The 16,250-nt window shown below is 31.7% G+C and overlaps 2 protein-coding genes and 1 long non-coding RNA gene across 7 annotated transcripts in view; 2 read left to right on the forward strand and 1 right to left on the reverse strand.

The window, feature by feature from the left end:
• Nucleotides 1-4,800, forward strand: part of LOC115241096 — a 12,300-nt gene extending 7,500 nt beyond the window's left edge. Inside the window, exons 7-10 of the mRNA XM_029816655.1 lie at nucleotides 1,319-3,521; nucleotides 3,608-3,803; nucleotides 3,922-4,096; nucleotides 4,279-4,800. Of these exons, the coding sequence (XP_029672515.1) occupies nucleotides 1,319-3,521; nucleotides 3,608-3,803; nucleotides 3,922-4,096; nucleotides 4,279-4,350 (2,646 nt within the window). The 3' untranslated portion in view covers nucleotides 4,351-4,800. The remainder of the gene's footprint in view (nucleotides 1-1,318; nucleotides 3,522-3,607; nucleotides 3,804-3,921; nucleotides 4,097-4,278) is intronic.
• A 386-nt stretch (nucleotides 4,801-5,186) lies between these two features.
• On the forward strand, nucleotides 5,187-5,768 carry LOC115241083. Its single transcript, XR_003884861.1, has 2 exons — nucleotides 5,187-5,412; nucleotides 5,498-5,768. It is a non-coding gene; the product is annotated as an uncharacterized LOC115241083 (long non-coding RNA).
• A 425-nt stretch (nucleotides 5,769-6,193) lies between these two features.
• The window catches only part of LOC115241082 (FMRFamide receptor), a 67,082-nt gene continuing 57,025 nt past the window's right edge, over nucleotides 6,194-16,250 (reverse strand). For 3 of the 5 annotated variants that reach the window (XM_029816636.1, XM_029816635.1, XM_029816637.1), the window contains exons 5-6: nucleotides 15,888-16,086; nucleotides 6,194-10,022 (exon numbers count right to left, since the gene is read on the reverse strand). In XM_029816636.1, coding sequence (XP_029672496.1) covers nucleotides 9,426-10,022; nucleotides 15,888-16,086 — 796 coding nt within the window. In that variant the 3' untranslated portion in view covers nucleotides 6,194-9,425. The remainder of the gene's footprint in view (nucleotides 10,023-15,887; nucleotides 16,087-16,250) is intronic. The other 2 variants (XR_003884860.1, XM_029816638.1) reach the window with 2 other exon arrangements.

The raw sequence follows: 16,250 nt of genomic DNA on the forward strand, positions 1-16,250 counted from the left end.
GATGGACTTCCTTAATACAAGGAATTCTCCAAGCAGCGAGCAAATTCAATCATCTTCCTGTAGTCACAGCAGTAGCACTACTGGTAGCATGATCTCGTCAGATGATGAACAACGTGAGGACTTCAAGAACCAAAATAGCATGCGTTTTACCAAGCTACGCAACTTTTCGAAACTTTCGTCCACATCCTCGAGTGATTTTTCGTTAGATTGCAACTCCAAAGAAACTAGAGGTCTTTTGTCTTCGGAAAATGATTCTCTTGCTTCTTTAAATGTGGATGATTTCAAGCAGGATCAATTGGTGAAAATTGATGCGATTGCTTCTAACGTTGACGATTCAAAACAGCCGAATGTGACAGTTAAAGCATCACGCACTTCGAAGATGTTGGAACTGGTGTTGAAAAACGTAGAAAATGCGACGAGCGTTATCGAATTGGATTCCGATGATCTGAGTAACCAAGAAAGTGTGGCGAGTGATAAAAGCTACAACAAGGAAGGAAGCGAATTGGTCGACGAGTTGGTGGTGGATCGTGTGAAATGCAAATCGAGTAACGATATAAGCCTGTCTGAGAAAACACTTTCTCCGCCAGTGTTAAATGATTGCGATATGGAATCCGATGAGAGCGATTGGGACGGTTATGTAGAGCCTCTTTTACAGTTTAGATATACAGAGCCGATCGAAATTTCAGATGATGAATCTGAAAGAATTTAATAAAATTGTATTTCGAGGAAACATTTTATATCATGCGATGACCATATATAATTCTTCTTTTCTTTTTTTTTAGATTAAGATAAAGACAGTGTGATTTGTCATTGTATTGATCAGAATATTTCACAACTATTTAATAATTGTTTAAGTGATGTATAAATATAGAGGAATATTATATTTGATAAAAAAATACACAATTTTTATAATCGGATTATTAATATATATATATATATATATATTTTATAATCACATTTCACAGCTATGTAATGCATATTAAGATGTTAATTTAGTTGAATTTTGGGAAAAATTTGAACCTTATGTTATGTGTAGTGTATACATAAAGTATAATAATACAATATGTAATAAAGATATATTGGAATGTACCAAAATATGTGTGAAATTATTATACCAATCAGCACAAAAACACTACGATCACATAAAGTGATAATTTTTCCCCAATTCTTGTGCCTCGGTTAAATATTATTCGATATTACTTCAAGTTTGCTTTTATAATCTTATCGAGCTTTTACTCAAATATTATTTAATCTCTACAAAAGTTTTGTTATTCGTATTACTTTATCTTATCTTTTTTCTTTTGTTTTCGTCACTCAGGGTGATGCCGTCGACATGGCGAGCATAATGAAGTATGTAGTAAACAATTCGAATCAATTACCGACGTATTGTTTCGGGGAAGAGAGCCTAATGTCTGATAGCCGCTGCATAGCAACATCCACCGAGGAGATGCACGAGAAGGTACCTTTGGTCTCATCAAAACCGACTCATCTGTGTCGCGATAGCCTTGAGCAACATTCGGTGAGGCCACCGCCGGGTTTTGCACCTCTCAGCGAAAAACCCAGTCTATCTAGCATGTCACCGAGAACTGTTAGCGATATATATTCCTTCGGAAATACATCGAATGTGAAGACAAGCTACAGTAATGCAGAAGTGATTACGAATCCATTCTTGAGTGACCAACAATTCGTGAACGACAATATTATTCCTAACGACATAGCGAAGCAGATATTTACGAAGATTTGGAATGAGAATGTGCAGTTGATCATCAATTTGACCCAGATTTTATATGATATAATGGAATGTTCGCCGCTCAATAGAAACATATTTGAAAATCACATGACAATCCAGCATCATTTCAATAAGTTTCTCAAAAGCTTCGAAAAGAGACTGATACCGGACAACGATCAGTCTACGGTCAGCACGTCATCAACGTCGCTCAATCTCGCAAGAGAAACGATGCCGGATAAAGTCGGCTTGGCGGAAAAAATGCCGATTAATTCGAATACCGAAAGTTTCGTGAATCGGAAGCTTGCGGGCATGAACAATTTATCGCTTAATCTCGCAAGAGAAACGACGCCGGATAAAATTGGCTTGGCAGAAAAAACTCCGATTAATTCGAATACCGAAAGTTTCGTGAATCAGAAGCTTGCGGGTATGAGTAATTTATCGCTTAATCTCGCAAGAGAAACGACGCCGGATAAAGTCGGCTTGGCGGAAAAAACGCCGATTAATCCGAATGCCGAAAGTTTTGTGAATCGGAAGCTTGCGAGCATGAGTAATTTATCGCTATCGAATCCGTTCAATGATGACAAACCACCACAGACTCACAACATATTTTCCGCTTACTGTTCAAACGGTTATACTTTTACAAGCAATTGGCACCAACCTGACGGATTCAATCCTCATGTCCAAATACCGTCTCCAGTAACTCCAACTTCTGCACGTTCCATGTTTAACAATTGCGGACCATCATCGGTCACGGCCAATGTTTTTTTCCCGAACGTCGATCAGGGCAATGAAAACTCTTCTGCGACGAAGCCAGTATCTCCAATGATACCGATGAACGCTGGCTCTAATAACAGTCGTAATTCTTCAAGTTTCTTCAGTACTGTGAATAGCGAGTGGGCCAACATATTCAAGGAGACGAATCCCTTCAAGTTTTCTATAGTTAATGACATGCCGGAGAAACAGAATGAGCGGATAGCGAACAATTATGATACGAATTCTGCATCATATCTATCCGTTAAAAATTTACATGATCATTCTTTGAAAATGGAAGCTATGAACATTCACGCGGCGAGCAATGGCTTTACGGTTGCGGAACACGTTAACGTCAATAGCGCTGAAAATTACACTCCTAGAATTGTCTACGAAGCCGGTCCGGTAATGTATAATACGCAGAAGAAGCAAACGGATGCAGATATGAAACATAGCTCTTGCAATAGCAATTTTAAAAATGATGGTAACATGACTCTCAAAAAACATTGTAGTAATAAGGAATTGTCTTCGCAATCTGCGAATGATATCGCTACCTTGTATTCGAAGCATGATAGCTCACACATTAACGAAGGCTATGTCATTCGACCACCAACCGATTATACATTGCAAGACTCGCCTCCGATTATAAGCAGCAAACCGAATTATCATCAACAAAACGAGCGAATCGTCTCCCCTCAAACTTGGAAACAAATCGAGATTCCAGAACATTGGATTAACTCGCAATTCCGAAACGGCGCTTCTTTACAAAATCCTAATGAAAAGCCTATATTTAGCAAATTGGTTAATTTTTCATCTCATAAAGACTGGAATTGTAATAATAATAGAGAACCTGTAACCCAAAATATGAATGGAATGATTGATTTAAGTTATATTTTCCAACGGAACGACAAAGAAAAACCGTTGGATATGTACAAGAATTTCTGGAAGAATCCATCTTACATTGAGAAACAAAAATCCACTGAATATAAAAATGCGAACAGTGACTTTTTTTTTGATACCTCTTTTGTGTTTCAGAAAATTGGTATGTATGATATTATTGGACATTCAGTGAATTGAACTGTTATTTATCTTGGTATTGTATATATAAAATCATTTTATTTTTTTCAGATTCAGTTAAAAACGCGACATTTGTGTTTCACATAGAAGGGGAAGGTTGGATATTGACACACGAATTTGTGGAAATTTTTACGAATCTCAAATTATGCTCTCGTCTGATGGCTATATTAGAAGCAATGAATATAAAAGCTACATTCAAAGAAATCCAAAGATCCGATCATCCAGTACAATTTTTACGACTTGACCAGTAAGTTTGAAATATTTTAAATATAGTATATTTTACACACACACACACACATTTAAGCTGGAATTTATATTTCGACTTTTAAAATAACTTTTTAAAAAATATGCTTTTATAATTTTAGTTATCCTTTAAATGTTCCTCGAGATTCCGATAAGCGCATTGTCTCCATTCATTTAATCTCGTTACAAACAGCATTGTCATTATTGCATAAATTGAAGATAGTCACTCGCGAGGAAATAGATAATGCTTTCAAGAAAAAAGAGTTCCTGGACGGTTCTATTCTGCTTGATATGTGGGTGAGTATTTTTAATATCTAAATTTTTCAATCAATTTCAATCATTGAGATCACAAACAAACGATGGTTTATACATTATATTTTTTCTTGAAGAAGCAATAATTATGTGTTATTTATGAAATAATTTGTGTACATGTATAAATGTGGAATACTTAACTAATTTGATACTTTCGTTTGTTCTAGATGTTAATCGTCACTTACCGCGACTTAAAACAACGCGTTGAAGAATGCAAGTTATGGAATGTAAATGCTTAAAACGCGTTCACATTGCAAATAGCTTTGTATAACTTTTGTTTATTAAGTTTATACCTTAACCGTTAAGTTTACATCTGTGATCGACACTAATGTTCCTTTTTGTACAAACAGAACATAAGTTCTATTTCTATTTTTTTGACATTTATAACGCGGGCAGATTATGTTTAAGTTATCAGAAATTTTTGATTCTTTAAAATATGACTAATTTAGGTTTATTATTTAATTACGAATAACCGAGCATGAGAATATGAAACGTACTGAATTATATAGTTTCATTTATCATACTATTATTTCTAATGTTTAACATAATTTTTAAATGAAATTACATTACTAACATTTCTTGGTTAAATACAACTCGATAGTCTTAAGTATATTAGAAGTTAAGAAATATTGTTGTATTCAGTTATGCGTTCTAAATGAGAAAATAAATAAAACTAAATGATAAAATTCGCCGAGTTGAGTATAATGATTGTTGTACTTACCCATATCAAGAATCCTCAATATTAGCAATGTCTTTCTCAAATGTATTCAAGATTTCTTAGAGCTGAAAAAAAAGATCAAAATTTATGACAATTATATTAAGAACGATTTTTACAATTTGAAGAAATAAATGTTATCACTGCTAGGCAATTTGAAAACAAATTTTTTGTATGAATTAAAAATATATTAAATATATAAATAATTATGATACATATATGATAATATGTGTGTGGAATATATTTAAAAATCTTGAAAAATATTGAGGAATATTGCAAAATAAAATTCCTGAGAATTAAAAGAAAATTTTTCACAGGCGTCGAACAAAATCCTTTTCAAAAACAGGAAGTTTCTCGCGATATCTCGCGATTCACCTTCGATATGTTTCATGGCGTTTAGCAGATGATCGTGATCGTCGTCGAAGCGTAGTGGATTCGCGAATTGACGACATCCTGCGGTTCTTTTGTGACCAGAGTTTTCGCGATCGATTGGATTCTCCACCGTGAAAAAATGGCTGAGGGCGAGGAGAAGCTTACCGGTTTAGCGAAACACTTGAATAGCCAGACCATGTATGGTCGAGCGAACGTGAGTGATTTAACCTCAAAGTCGTCGTCGACAAAGCTTTCGTTTACCTTGAAGAGGATTTTTTAATGTTTGATTAATTTTCCAGGTGACGAAGGCGACGTATGCTGGTTTAGCAGTGATCGCTTTGTACTTCTACTTGAAACCGAGCAAAAAGACGTAGCTCGTGGATGAGATCGTAGTTATATTATGTAATACGATATATTGTGTCGTATAATATCTCCAAATTCTTCAAATAAATAGTTAAATGATCTTTTATAGATCTTTTTTGTTTGTTGCTTGGTGCTTGTCTCTATGAATGATGTGATATGTTGCCATAGGTAACCATTAATTACCAATACAGCATACATATCACAGTTTACAATCACATTTATTGAAAAAAGCAGTTCCACCATCTGTTATTTAATAAATCTTCTTTGCTAAAATATAAAATAGGAAAGAGAAAAAAAGTAATGAAACCTTGAAACTATTGACAAGATTGTGTACTAATGATTGAATACTATATTCAATAGTATATTGAAATTTCATTGCTATATGCCACCACGTCTTTTACTTGTTCAATTAATATTTTTAAAATCGTGTATAATTTAATTTGCTGTTTTTTATCATCATGCCTTATTTAATATTTTAAGAGATTACAGATATAGAGATATTTTAGAATATATATTCTAGCTATGGAAACTTCCTGTAACAATATTTATTCACATTAAAACTATACCTTTGTCATATGAAGTAGTATATTTGTTTGTTATCATGGGTTGAATATTTGTAATTCGTGTTTTGATTGATTGAATTTATTTTATGTACAATAAAATTTATTTAAAGTACATTTGAGTCGTAGAGAAAAAGTAAATTTACATAAGTGACGAAACTAATGTCTAGCTGCATTAAATTAAAAAATATTACTAGTGATAACACATGGAAACAATTTGTCCGATATGCCTTAGCAGTGATGGAAAAATGCTAGCTGGTATAAAGCCCTAATTCAATAATTATATAATTTTATTCAATGAAAGAATTTGGAATTCATAAATAATTTATTTTAATTTCTGTATTAGTTTTGGATTAGTTTTTTAAAAAATTTTTATTTATTGGGTATTATTAAATAAAAAGAATAACAAGAGAGAGAGAAGACATTTAAAATCATATTTTTTATTCAGAAATTAGGAAACATTGTAGAATTAATTTTAGTTGTGCAAATTTCTCTTTCATCTCGTTTAGTTTTAGAATCGAATTAGTGCTTTTTCCCCAGCTATTCATTGTTACTTGATGATTCCTACATTGTATTTACAAGAATGTCAAAACAGCGGTGGGATAAACAGCATATTTGGAGGACAATAGATTCACATAATATATACAGTCTCATTGTACGTATGTATTAAGTATACGAGTATATATATTTAGACGAGTTAGATAGAAATTCCATGACTAGAATGGTGAATCTCTTTTGTCATATAACTACGAGAGCGTTTTGTTTCCCTCTGTACTTAAATCTAATTTCTCCTTCCTCTCTTCTTTTAGTAATAATATGTCTATATCAGGAAATCGTGTTTGTTAAGATAAATTTCAATATATTTTACAATTATTTAAGAACTAGATTACTTAGATAGAAACGCCAAATTGGACAATCTGTTTTACTAGTTGATATTATTGGTATCTCTTATCGAATAAAAAGCATTGATATAAGTGCTAAGTGAATAATTTTTACAGCAGGAGAGAAAAGGTAAAGTCGGCATATGGATATTATTTGATAATTTATAAATAGAAATATATATTTACAATTTTCTTATATATATTAACATCTAATTTTTGTAATAATTCTTATTTTTTTTCAATATACATATATTTATTTCCGCTCGCGTGTGGTGAATGTTAATTTTTCAGTGCGGATATTACATTTTATGTTTGTGAAACTTAGAAGAGCTAACATTTATATTTTTAATAATGTCTATAATAGTATAGTATTCCTATATTTCTTTGGCATTTTAGTGCATTCATTCTTATCCTGTTTCTTTTAAAAATTTGCATTCCTAAATAAAAGGAAATATTTACATTATGATCGTGTTGCTCTTCCACTCCGTGAAGATAAATTTAGAAAAATATTGGAAGTTTTTGAAAAATATAGGAAATTCTGTGAATTTATCTTTTATTATATATTTATCGATTGTTATAAAAAGTTTTTAAGAAAAAGATATATCTTTTATAAATTATATCAAGCTTCAAATTGTAATTGAAAGATTTAAAATTTGTGACGTATTTTTAGTCTTTGTACCATGTCTAGAAACATTTTCGAAGCCTCTTTAAAGTGATGTCAACACAGTGGCTATTTTATTGATCTTATGTTAATAGAAACTGGAAACTCTCCTTTGTCAGCTAATATCTTTTGAGGCTGATCAGTATGCAAATTTTGAAGAGCGATAGTTCAAGAGAAAATGCAGGAGACACACAGGATTTTCTACAGCCTTTCTATAAAAATGTCCCAAGGGAATGTTGCATTCTTGACTTCTGTACTTTTGACTTCGACGAAATCCGATTTATTTTCTCGGGAGAGCTAAGTATGTGATCAACTCGCCGAAAGTTGGTAGAACGCAAAACTTCCTTGCCGATCCGTGTTAGCGAATTACTTTTCAACTTCTCTTTTGTTTAATACATTTCCAATGAAGTTAAACTCTCGATCTTGAAAGTTTTTCGTTACATCTATCTTATTTACAGATGTCAAGATACCATTTCCCATTTACAAAATATACTATTTAAGTAAAATTTAGAACATACCTTTTAAAAATTCAATTTTGATATCATTGTTTGCTTTGTATATTTATTATGTAATGCCAATTTTTTATCACAAAGTAGAGAAATCTATTGTTTCATCTATTAAAGGTTGATGTCGCGCTACATGCTTCTAATGGAAAAAAAAACTCATGATTGCGAACAACGGAAGCATTACGCCCGAGTATAATTATTTAGCGTAATTCAGTCAAATGTCTTTTTAAAGTACTATTAGAACGCTGCGTCAAGACTTACAGTATTAGTTTCTTTCGTTCGATTAAATCGTCTTAAGCAATATGAAACTTATACGAGATTACTTGAAAGGTCATCATTGCAAGAAGTCCTTTTTCTAAGCTCTCCCGCGCGATAAAAGACTGTTATTCTTAACGATCCTTTTTCTTATATCGAAGTTGTGCCATCCTGTGGGATTACAGCGTTCGAACATGAGCAGGAGGATTGGTCCGCACTGTTCCCGAGGGAATAATATCAACTGTCCACCGTACCTCGGAATTCCCATCTCGTTTTTATCGTTTCATCCGTTTTGATAATTGGACGTTCCATCTAACTGCTAAGACGAATATATATATTTTTATATATATTGACTGTTCGCTGATAAATGGATTATTTTTATTCTATCTTTTTTAGCTTGCAAATTTTCTTAATATCCACCTAAGATTCCTGATTGGATAATAAAATAAAGAATAACCGAATTGTTGTCTATTTTGAAGAAAAATAGTCATCATTTATCTATCAATTGTTTCATTTTTCCAGATCTCTTCTTGCTGCAAATTTTGACTAGATAATCTTAACAATAAATAACGCAGAGAAAATATCGAGTAGCAAACTGATTATTTATATATCGCTATAATTCTTTTTGACTTCTTCGATATTTTAATAGGACTTGTAACTGAATTATTAATTAAATAATAAACCGGAAAATATGGCGAACAATTGTATATATGATAGATTACAACACCGTACTGTCATTTTTTTTGTTTCATCAGTTCTGACTAAGTAAAATCCTCGACAAATTAAGACACTAAACTGAGTTCATTTCAGCAACAGATATAAAAGATAGTGAAAAGCTGTCTTTATATCTTTCCAATTTTAATATGGTTTATCCATATTTATTGTTCATTAGAATTACCATTTGCTTTTTCTTTTCACTACTTCTGACCAGTGAAAGTTCTTGAAATTTGACTAAAACATTGAGCTAACTGGATAATAAACGCGAGAAATAATGATGTCTATTATAGCGTAGAATCGTCATTCTCCCTCTTGTTCCAGCTGTTTCGACCGTTCGACGTTCTCGACATTTGACTAGGGCTTCTCGCTGGAGTCCTGGGATAATAGACGCAGGAACCTGGACTAGCCGGTCTACCGCTCTTGAGGCTTTGTCTGGTGCTGCCATTGGACACATGTATGTTGTTGTTCCAGCTGATAGTGTTGGCGCGATTGAGATGACCATGCCTGACCGAGTTTCTCAGCTCGATGTTCGTCGTATTGGTGATGACCGACTCGTCGTACGTCTGAAACTCTGGACTGTCCCGTCCAGGTACGAACAGCCTAGACGAACAGAAAAGTTTAAGGAATATCTTCTTGAATTTCCGCCCGAAGATCACATAGATGATGAAGTTGATGCTGCTGTTGATGGTCACTAGCAAGTTGCCAAATTGCACCATCCAATGTGGCGGATCCGCGATAAACGTTTCGTGCGCGTTCGAGATTAGGGGTAAAATGTTGCAGATCAAAAACACCACTACCACGCACAGGAGCATTGTCGCCAGGCCGATCTCGCTACGTTGGTGACGTGACAGCTGTTGCAAGTCTCTGTTTGCTTTTCTGACCTGAAAAATGAAGATGCAAGCTCAAAAATATATTACGAGAGATATATTGATACATTTTCTCGAACAAAAAGAAATAAGTTTCTCTTTTCTGTTTTTTTTTTAGATGGAAGAAATTCTGCACATTATACATGGCACAATCAATAAAATTATATTATCAGATAAATAAAATATATTTTTGAAACATAAAACGTATTTTTGTCAGAAAAGATATTTTTTTTTTATTTTTTTGTGTATATATTTTTAAAGTGAAAAAATATTACATTGCGATTCGCATGGTTGATTCTATGATTGCATAAATTTGCATATTTTTCCAATTTGTTATTTTGTGGTTTGCCTCTTTTACAGTCACATAATATATAAAATACTACCGATACATACACATATATTATTATATAAAAGGTTAATTATTTAAAAAATTACTCAAAGAGAAACATAATCTTAATGGCTGCGCAAGTTCGAAAAATCTAGCTCTATTTAATGTTTTTAATTAAATTTGCATGAATTCTATAACTGTGGCTTATGGATTTTTTGAAGAATATTTTATGTCAGATTTAATCTCTTATCGTATACTTTTTAGAATTTTTCGCGTATGTAATAGAAAATATTTTTATAAGTTAAAAGTGGGAAAAATTAATGAAAAAAGGACATTTAATGTGATAAATGTTAATTGAATAATTTATTTAGTTACTAAATTAATTTCAATTTAAATTATATTTGATTATAAATTTCCAGAAGATAAAATATAACAAGACTAATTTTAATACGTTTCTCATTTCCAAGATAAACAATTTGAGTAAGCTAATTAATAAATAAGCTTTATATTTCTATCGCATGATCTAATACATCTTATTTCGTGATATAATATTCATTTATTAATATTATATGTATGAAAAAACTATCTATTTTGGTATTTATATCTTGCTTTGATAATAAATATTTTATTGTCTTTTATATGATAAAATAAAGAAAGAGAAATAAATATTTAATAATTGTTAATGGTAATTCTGTAACGAAAATTACGGTATATTTGCTCATTCAATGAGATTGATAATAATACGGAATTGCGGTATTAAAAGATTTATGAGACATTTTGGCGAGCCAATTTTTTGACATTAAATTTTGTCAAGTGTCATTTAATGCTATAATACACAAGTGATAAATAAAAGATTTCATAATAAATTACGAACGTGAAAAAAAAGATTAACCGGTGCTTTTGAAAGAACACAACTAATTACAGGGCCGATGAAAGGCTAATGAGCGAGTTCTTATTTCGTCAAGATGCGAAACAATGCAATTTTTTGTGCGAGAAACAGACTGTCAAAAAATGGGAAGCAAAGAAACACGACAACCATGCAAATGAATGAATTAAAATTACATTAAGTATATCAATATTTGTATTTTCTAAATATTGTCAATTTCAGGAGAAAAGTTAGAGAAAAAAGGGAAAAATTAGAAAAACAAAGATAGATTAATAAATATATTTACAATGAATTGTATTAAATATTTAAACTTATTTCAATTTTTAATAAAAAATAATTTACTAAGTTTACATAAATCAAGAAAAAAGTTTGTTTTTAGAATTTTAAAGATCTTATGATCATAAATCTTAAATAATTCTTGAATTAGCAAAATTTATAACAAATTACAATCGATATAATTATTTTTTAGATCAGTTATTTATGAAGTTAACAAATTTCTCAAAGCGAGGAAATTGAGAGACAGAAATGAGTCGCGAAAGGCTTGGTGTATTAAAATTATAGTTCTAACAGTTCTCTTGTCGCAACGTAAAAAAATGGCAACAGCTTCCCAGACATATTAAAGTTGCTGTTCATTTTTATATGACGAAATTATATGACATTGTGTTTGCAGCAATCCCCGGCGTAGCTTTAAACTGTGTCTGACCTGTTTTTTTTCGGATTTACGATCACTCTTCAGCGAAGTCGTATTTCGTGATGAGAAGTCTGTGAAAAATCGAATTCTTTTTTTTTTGCATTTAGCTTTGGAAAATTGCCGTGAAATTTTCAATGCAAAACCATCTCGGTATTTTGAAGATATTTGTTAATTTCTAGATTGAGAGAGAGAGAGAGGGAGAGAGAGAGAGAGAGAGAGAGAGAGAAAGAGAGAGAGAGAGAGAAATTACATTGTTAAATATCTAAAAAAAACTCTGATTGCAAAACTCTAGTATTAGATGTTTACATAACAAACTTTCTCTCTTTCTCTTTCTCTATAGAAAATATTTTAAAAATATTACCGACAAAATTATTTGTCTGATTTTAAATTAATACGGTAAAGTATGTATAGCCCTATATGAGATATTTAACTTCATTCGCCTTCAATTTTAATCGCAAGCTTTAAATGATTTTTATGTAATAATAATATCGAGATATTATAATCGTTTTCAAAATATAAGCAATTGACAATATTTAATTTGCTTGTTTCAATTATATTTATACGTTCATATAGTTAATCTATCGATATTTGAATCTTAAGATCATAATGTTTGGTTTTTACAATTAGATTATATAACTCTACATTATTATCCGCAAAATATTTTTATAACGTAAGATTATTATAAAATATTAACAATGTTTTGTCTGAACAGAAATCTTAGAATTTCTGGTATTGACATGAAAATCTGTGTGTTTTGAAAATGTGTGTGTTTGTTTCTTTCTCTCTATAAAAACGACCAGTACTCGCGATTGACGGAATGTTGCTCTACATCGAGCTCTCTGTGCAATAATATCTGAGTCTTGTGCAAAAAGCAAACAATGTCAAAAGGAAGGACGTTTGCGATTCGCGTGCAAAATTAAGTACTTCCGCACTTGATATCCATTATATATTTTACATTCTTTGCCTTGAATATTTCATGGCTTTCATATTTGCCTACGCAGTGTTTGTAAATGCGTAAAAAAGCACTGAATAAATGCCAGATAAGCTACTATATTTCACTTGCGATTAAATGAAGCGGAACGAAAGAAGAATATTTGAGAATCTTTCGTTTATGAGAATGATTAATCTTTGGAATATCAGTGATTTGCGCTAGTTTTTAAAAAATAAAATAAAAGCCTCGTTTATCTTACAATAGATATGATGACGAAACAAATAAAAAAACTGTCAATATAAGGGTTTATATTATAGTTGTTTTAAAACAGTATCGCTTATATCACGATTAACTTATGGATTAAAACGCATGTTTTGTTTTTTTGTTTTTTTTTTTTGCGCGCACGAGGTAATGGAATGTATATTTATAGATCTTAATATATTATTTGTTCTTAATGTATTTCGATACATTAAACATAATTTGAACTAATTGGGAAGCTGTGCGTGAAAGCTTAATATAGTTCACAAAGAGTTAATGGTAATTTGTATATAATAATACAATAGATTCAAGTAAATTAGATATATTCTATATTGTTGTAGAATGATATACGTTTATCGTAAAATCTTAATTTTTATTAAAAAAAGAAAAAATAATTAATTAATCTCGTAGGCAGAATTAAAATAGAAAAAAAAAATAGAAAACAATATATGGGAAATCAATTTATCATATTTTTAAACTTTAAAAACTCGGATGTTGAAAACTCGCAATTTTACTTCATGAATCTATTAATTTATTTTAAGCTCTATTTTTATTTTAGTTGCGGCATTTTTCTGATTTTGCGGCTTCAGCTTCTGGAGCACAAGGGCAAGTACGTGCTCGTCTGCTAAAACAATTACGAGAAAGTGGCAGAGCTAATTATCGTTAAGACTTCACGTCGCTCGCGGTAGATTATTATGCGCGTCGCGTGTCGCCAAATTGTCGCGCGTTACTTCGGATTACCGCATCCGGTTCACTTGGTGAATACGCTCTTCGTGCGCAGCGTGCGACAAATTGTTAATAGAATTATTAACAAATTAGATATACAGTCGAAACACAAATATTACAGCTCGTTGCAAATGTTGGATCGTACAAATAAAAGCAGAGCAAATGTCTTTAGCTGTGTCGCATGCAATTATTTTTGCTTTTTGTTCTCCGATAAGGTCACATTTGAGAGTTACATTGTCCATGTAACAGACTATTGTCTGTTCTTACATCAGTTATCTCTCTTTTGGCACTTATAAAAAGTTAATTTTGAACTGTGCAAAGAATCATCGCAATAATAATGAATTATTAAAAAAGTTTATTAAATAATTCCATAATATGTAAATATAAGAAAATATATGCACTGATATTTTTATTTATACGCGTTAAAAAAGTTCTTTTTTAATGTAAAAAAGACACAAGCACTCACTCAATTTCGACAGAAAATAAGAATTTCGAGCCGAGATTAGGCGGCTGCTTTCGATTTTCGTATGAATATTCTCATTGACGTTACGCCTTTCGTTCGTTTGTGTGAAAAGTCATCGAAAGTTTCGAAGAATATGCCACCGAAAATCACATCCTGATCCCGGAATTAAGGATAGAGTGCGGACGCTAAAGTTTCGCGATAAGGGAAAGCCAAGGGAAATTGTTGTCCTTCGACAACCGCCACTTTGTAATTTCAGACCCCCGAGGGTTGTATGAATCTAATTCGACTCCGCGGTTAAATCTTATCGCGATGATATTATATCTATGTCTTGGTATTGTTTGAAAATGCAAATCATCTACTTTACAAGAAAATGTTCTTATCTTATAGATTATTCAGGCAAAAATATAATCTTTATATATTAATTTATTAATTTGTAATGTATTAAATATATTAAATATATTATTTTCTCTCGGATTTTTTATTATTAATTTTAATTTGATTATACTTTTATATTATTTTTATAAAAATTTACAGCACAGAAATTATTTTGTAATATTTTATTTGCACGCTAATTTGTGGTTGTCTCCCGTATTTCATCGTAGGAGGATGATATTGCTTGTGTCTGCAACTGTAGTCATGCGGTTTGTACAAGTGGCACGTGTCAGAGCAACTGTTTGTGAATTTCGTTGCCCTTATACGTGTTCTTGAATTCTAAAAATATGTGTATCACACACAAAAAAAAACTTATACACGCTCTGAGTAACTTTATTGGTTTCGAGACCACTGTGTGCATATTATTCGTATTTTTATATCATTTTATAAACGGCCCGTTACGCGACAAAGTTATTGCGGTATCGACATAGCTATCCTTCCTCTCTTTTTCTCCCTTCTCCATCGGTACAAATTTTAAAAAGAAGTTTTAATAAAACGGAACGGTAGCTGGAAAATATTAGTTCCATTGGGAAAAGCTCGCTGTCGCTGATACACTGTTCGATATTTCGCCTTTAATCCCTGGCTCTGCCACGTATTTTGAATTTTGTCAATGTTTTTTATTGTCTCTGATTCAGAATTTGACGATTATAGATATAATGACGTTTTTGCAATAATGGTAACTATCTCTTTGATCTTTTCTTGCCGCGTTATATATTGTTTCGCGTAAGAAGTTTATTATCATGTAATTTATATTCGTAATAAATTATATTAAGAATAAAGTTTGTGCACGTTTAAAATATTGGGTTGAACGGAAAGTTCGTTCCGTCTTTTACTAAGAGGTGAAGACCGAAAAAACGGCACTCCATAGGTTTTGAAATAAACCAGTTTATAACCAATTTCAAATGTACCGAAAAGTGTTTTTTCGGCTATTGACGGTTATTCGAAAACCTATGGAACAAACTATTGGGTTGAACGCAAAGTTCGTTCCGTTTTTTACTAAGAGATGAAGACCGAAAAAAACGGCACGAACTTTCCGTTCAACCCAATAAAATATTATTTTTACGAGATATATTATTTTGTGTAAAATATTATTGGACAATACAATATTTATTTTAGCAAGATAATCCGCGATTTCGAAATTATGGCGATGTTAGATTTCACTCACGTTACTCACCCGTTGATAAATGGCCATGTTAAAAATCACTAGCGCGATAAACGGGAGCATGTAGTACACGAAGAAGTACATCCAATGGATGTACAAGGTAACATAATACTCATTGCTTCTCAGTTCGGTCGGGAAGATGCAGTACACTGTGATATTATACTTCCAATGTATCTCGTTGTACACTGTGATTTCCCAGAATCTAAATCAAATTTATAAATTAACATTTTCATTAATTTACATAATAATTTTTATCTTTTATACAATCGATTGAGTATAAAATTAAAAACTATTCTTTTCTTGGTTTATCTTTCTATTATATATTCTTATTTCACACACACACACACACACATATATATATATATA

The sequence above is a fragment of the Formica exsecta genome, unplaced genomic scaffold (assembly GCF_003651465.1).
Source record: "Formica exsecta isolate Colony F162 unplaced genomic scaffold, ASM365146v1 scaffold466, whole genome shotgun sequence".
NCBI lineage: Eukaryota > Metazoa > Arthropoda > Insecta > Hymenoptera > Formicidae > Formica > Formica exsecta.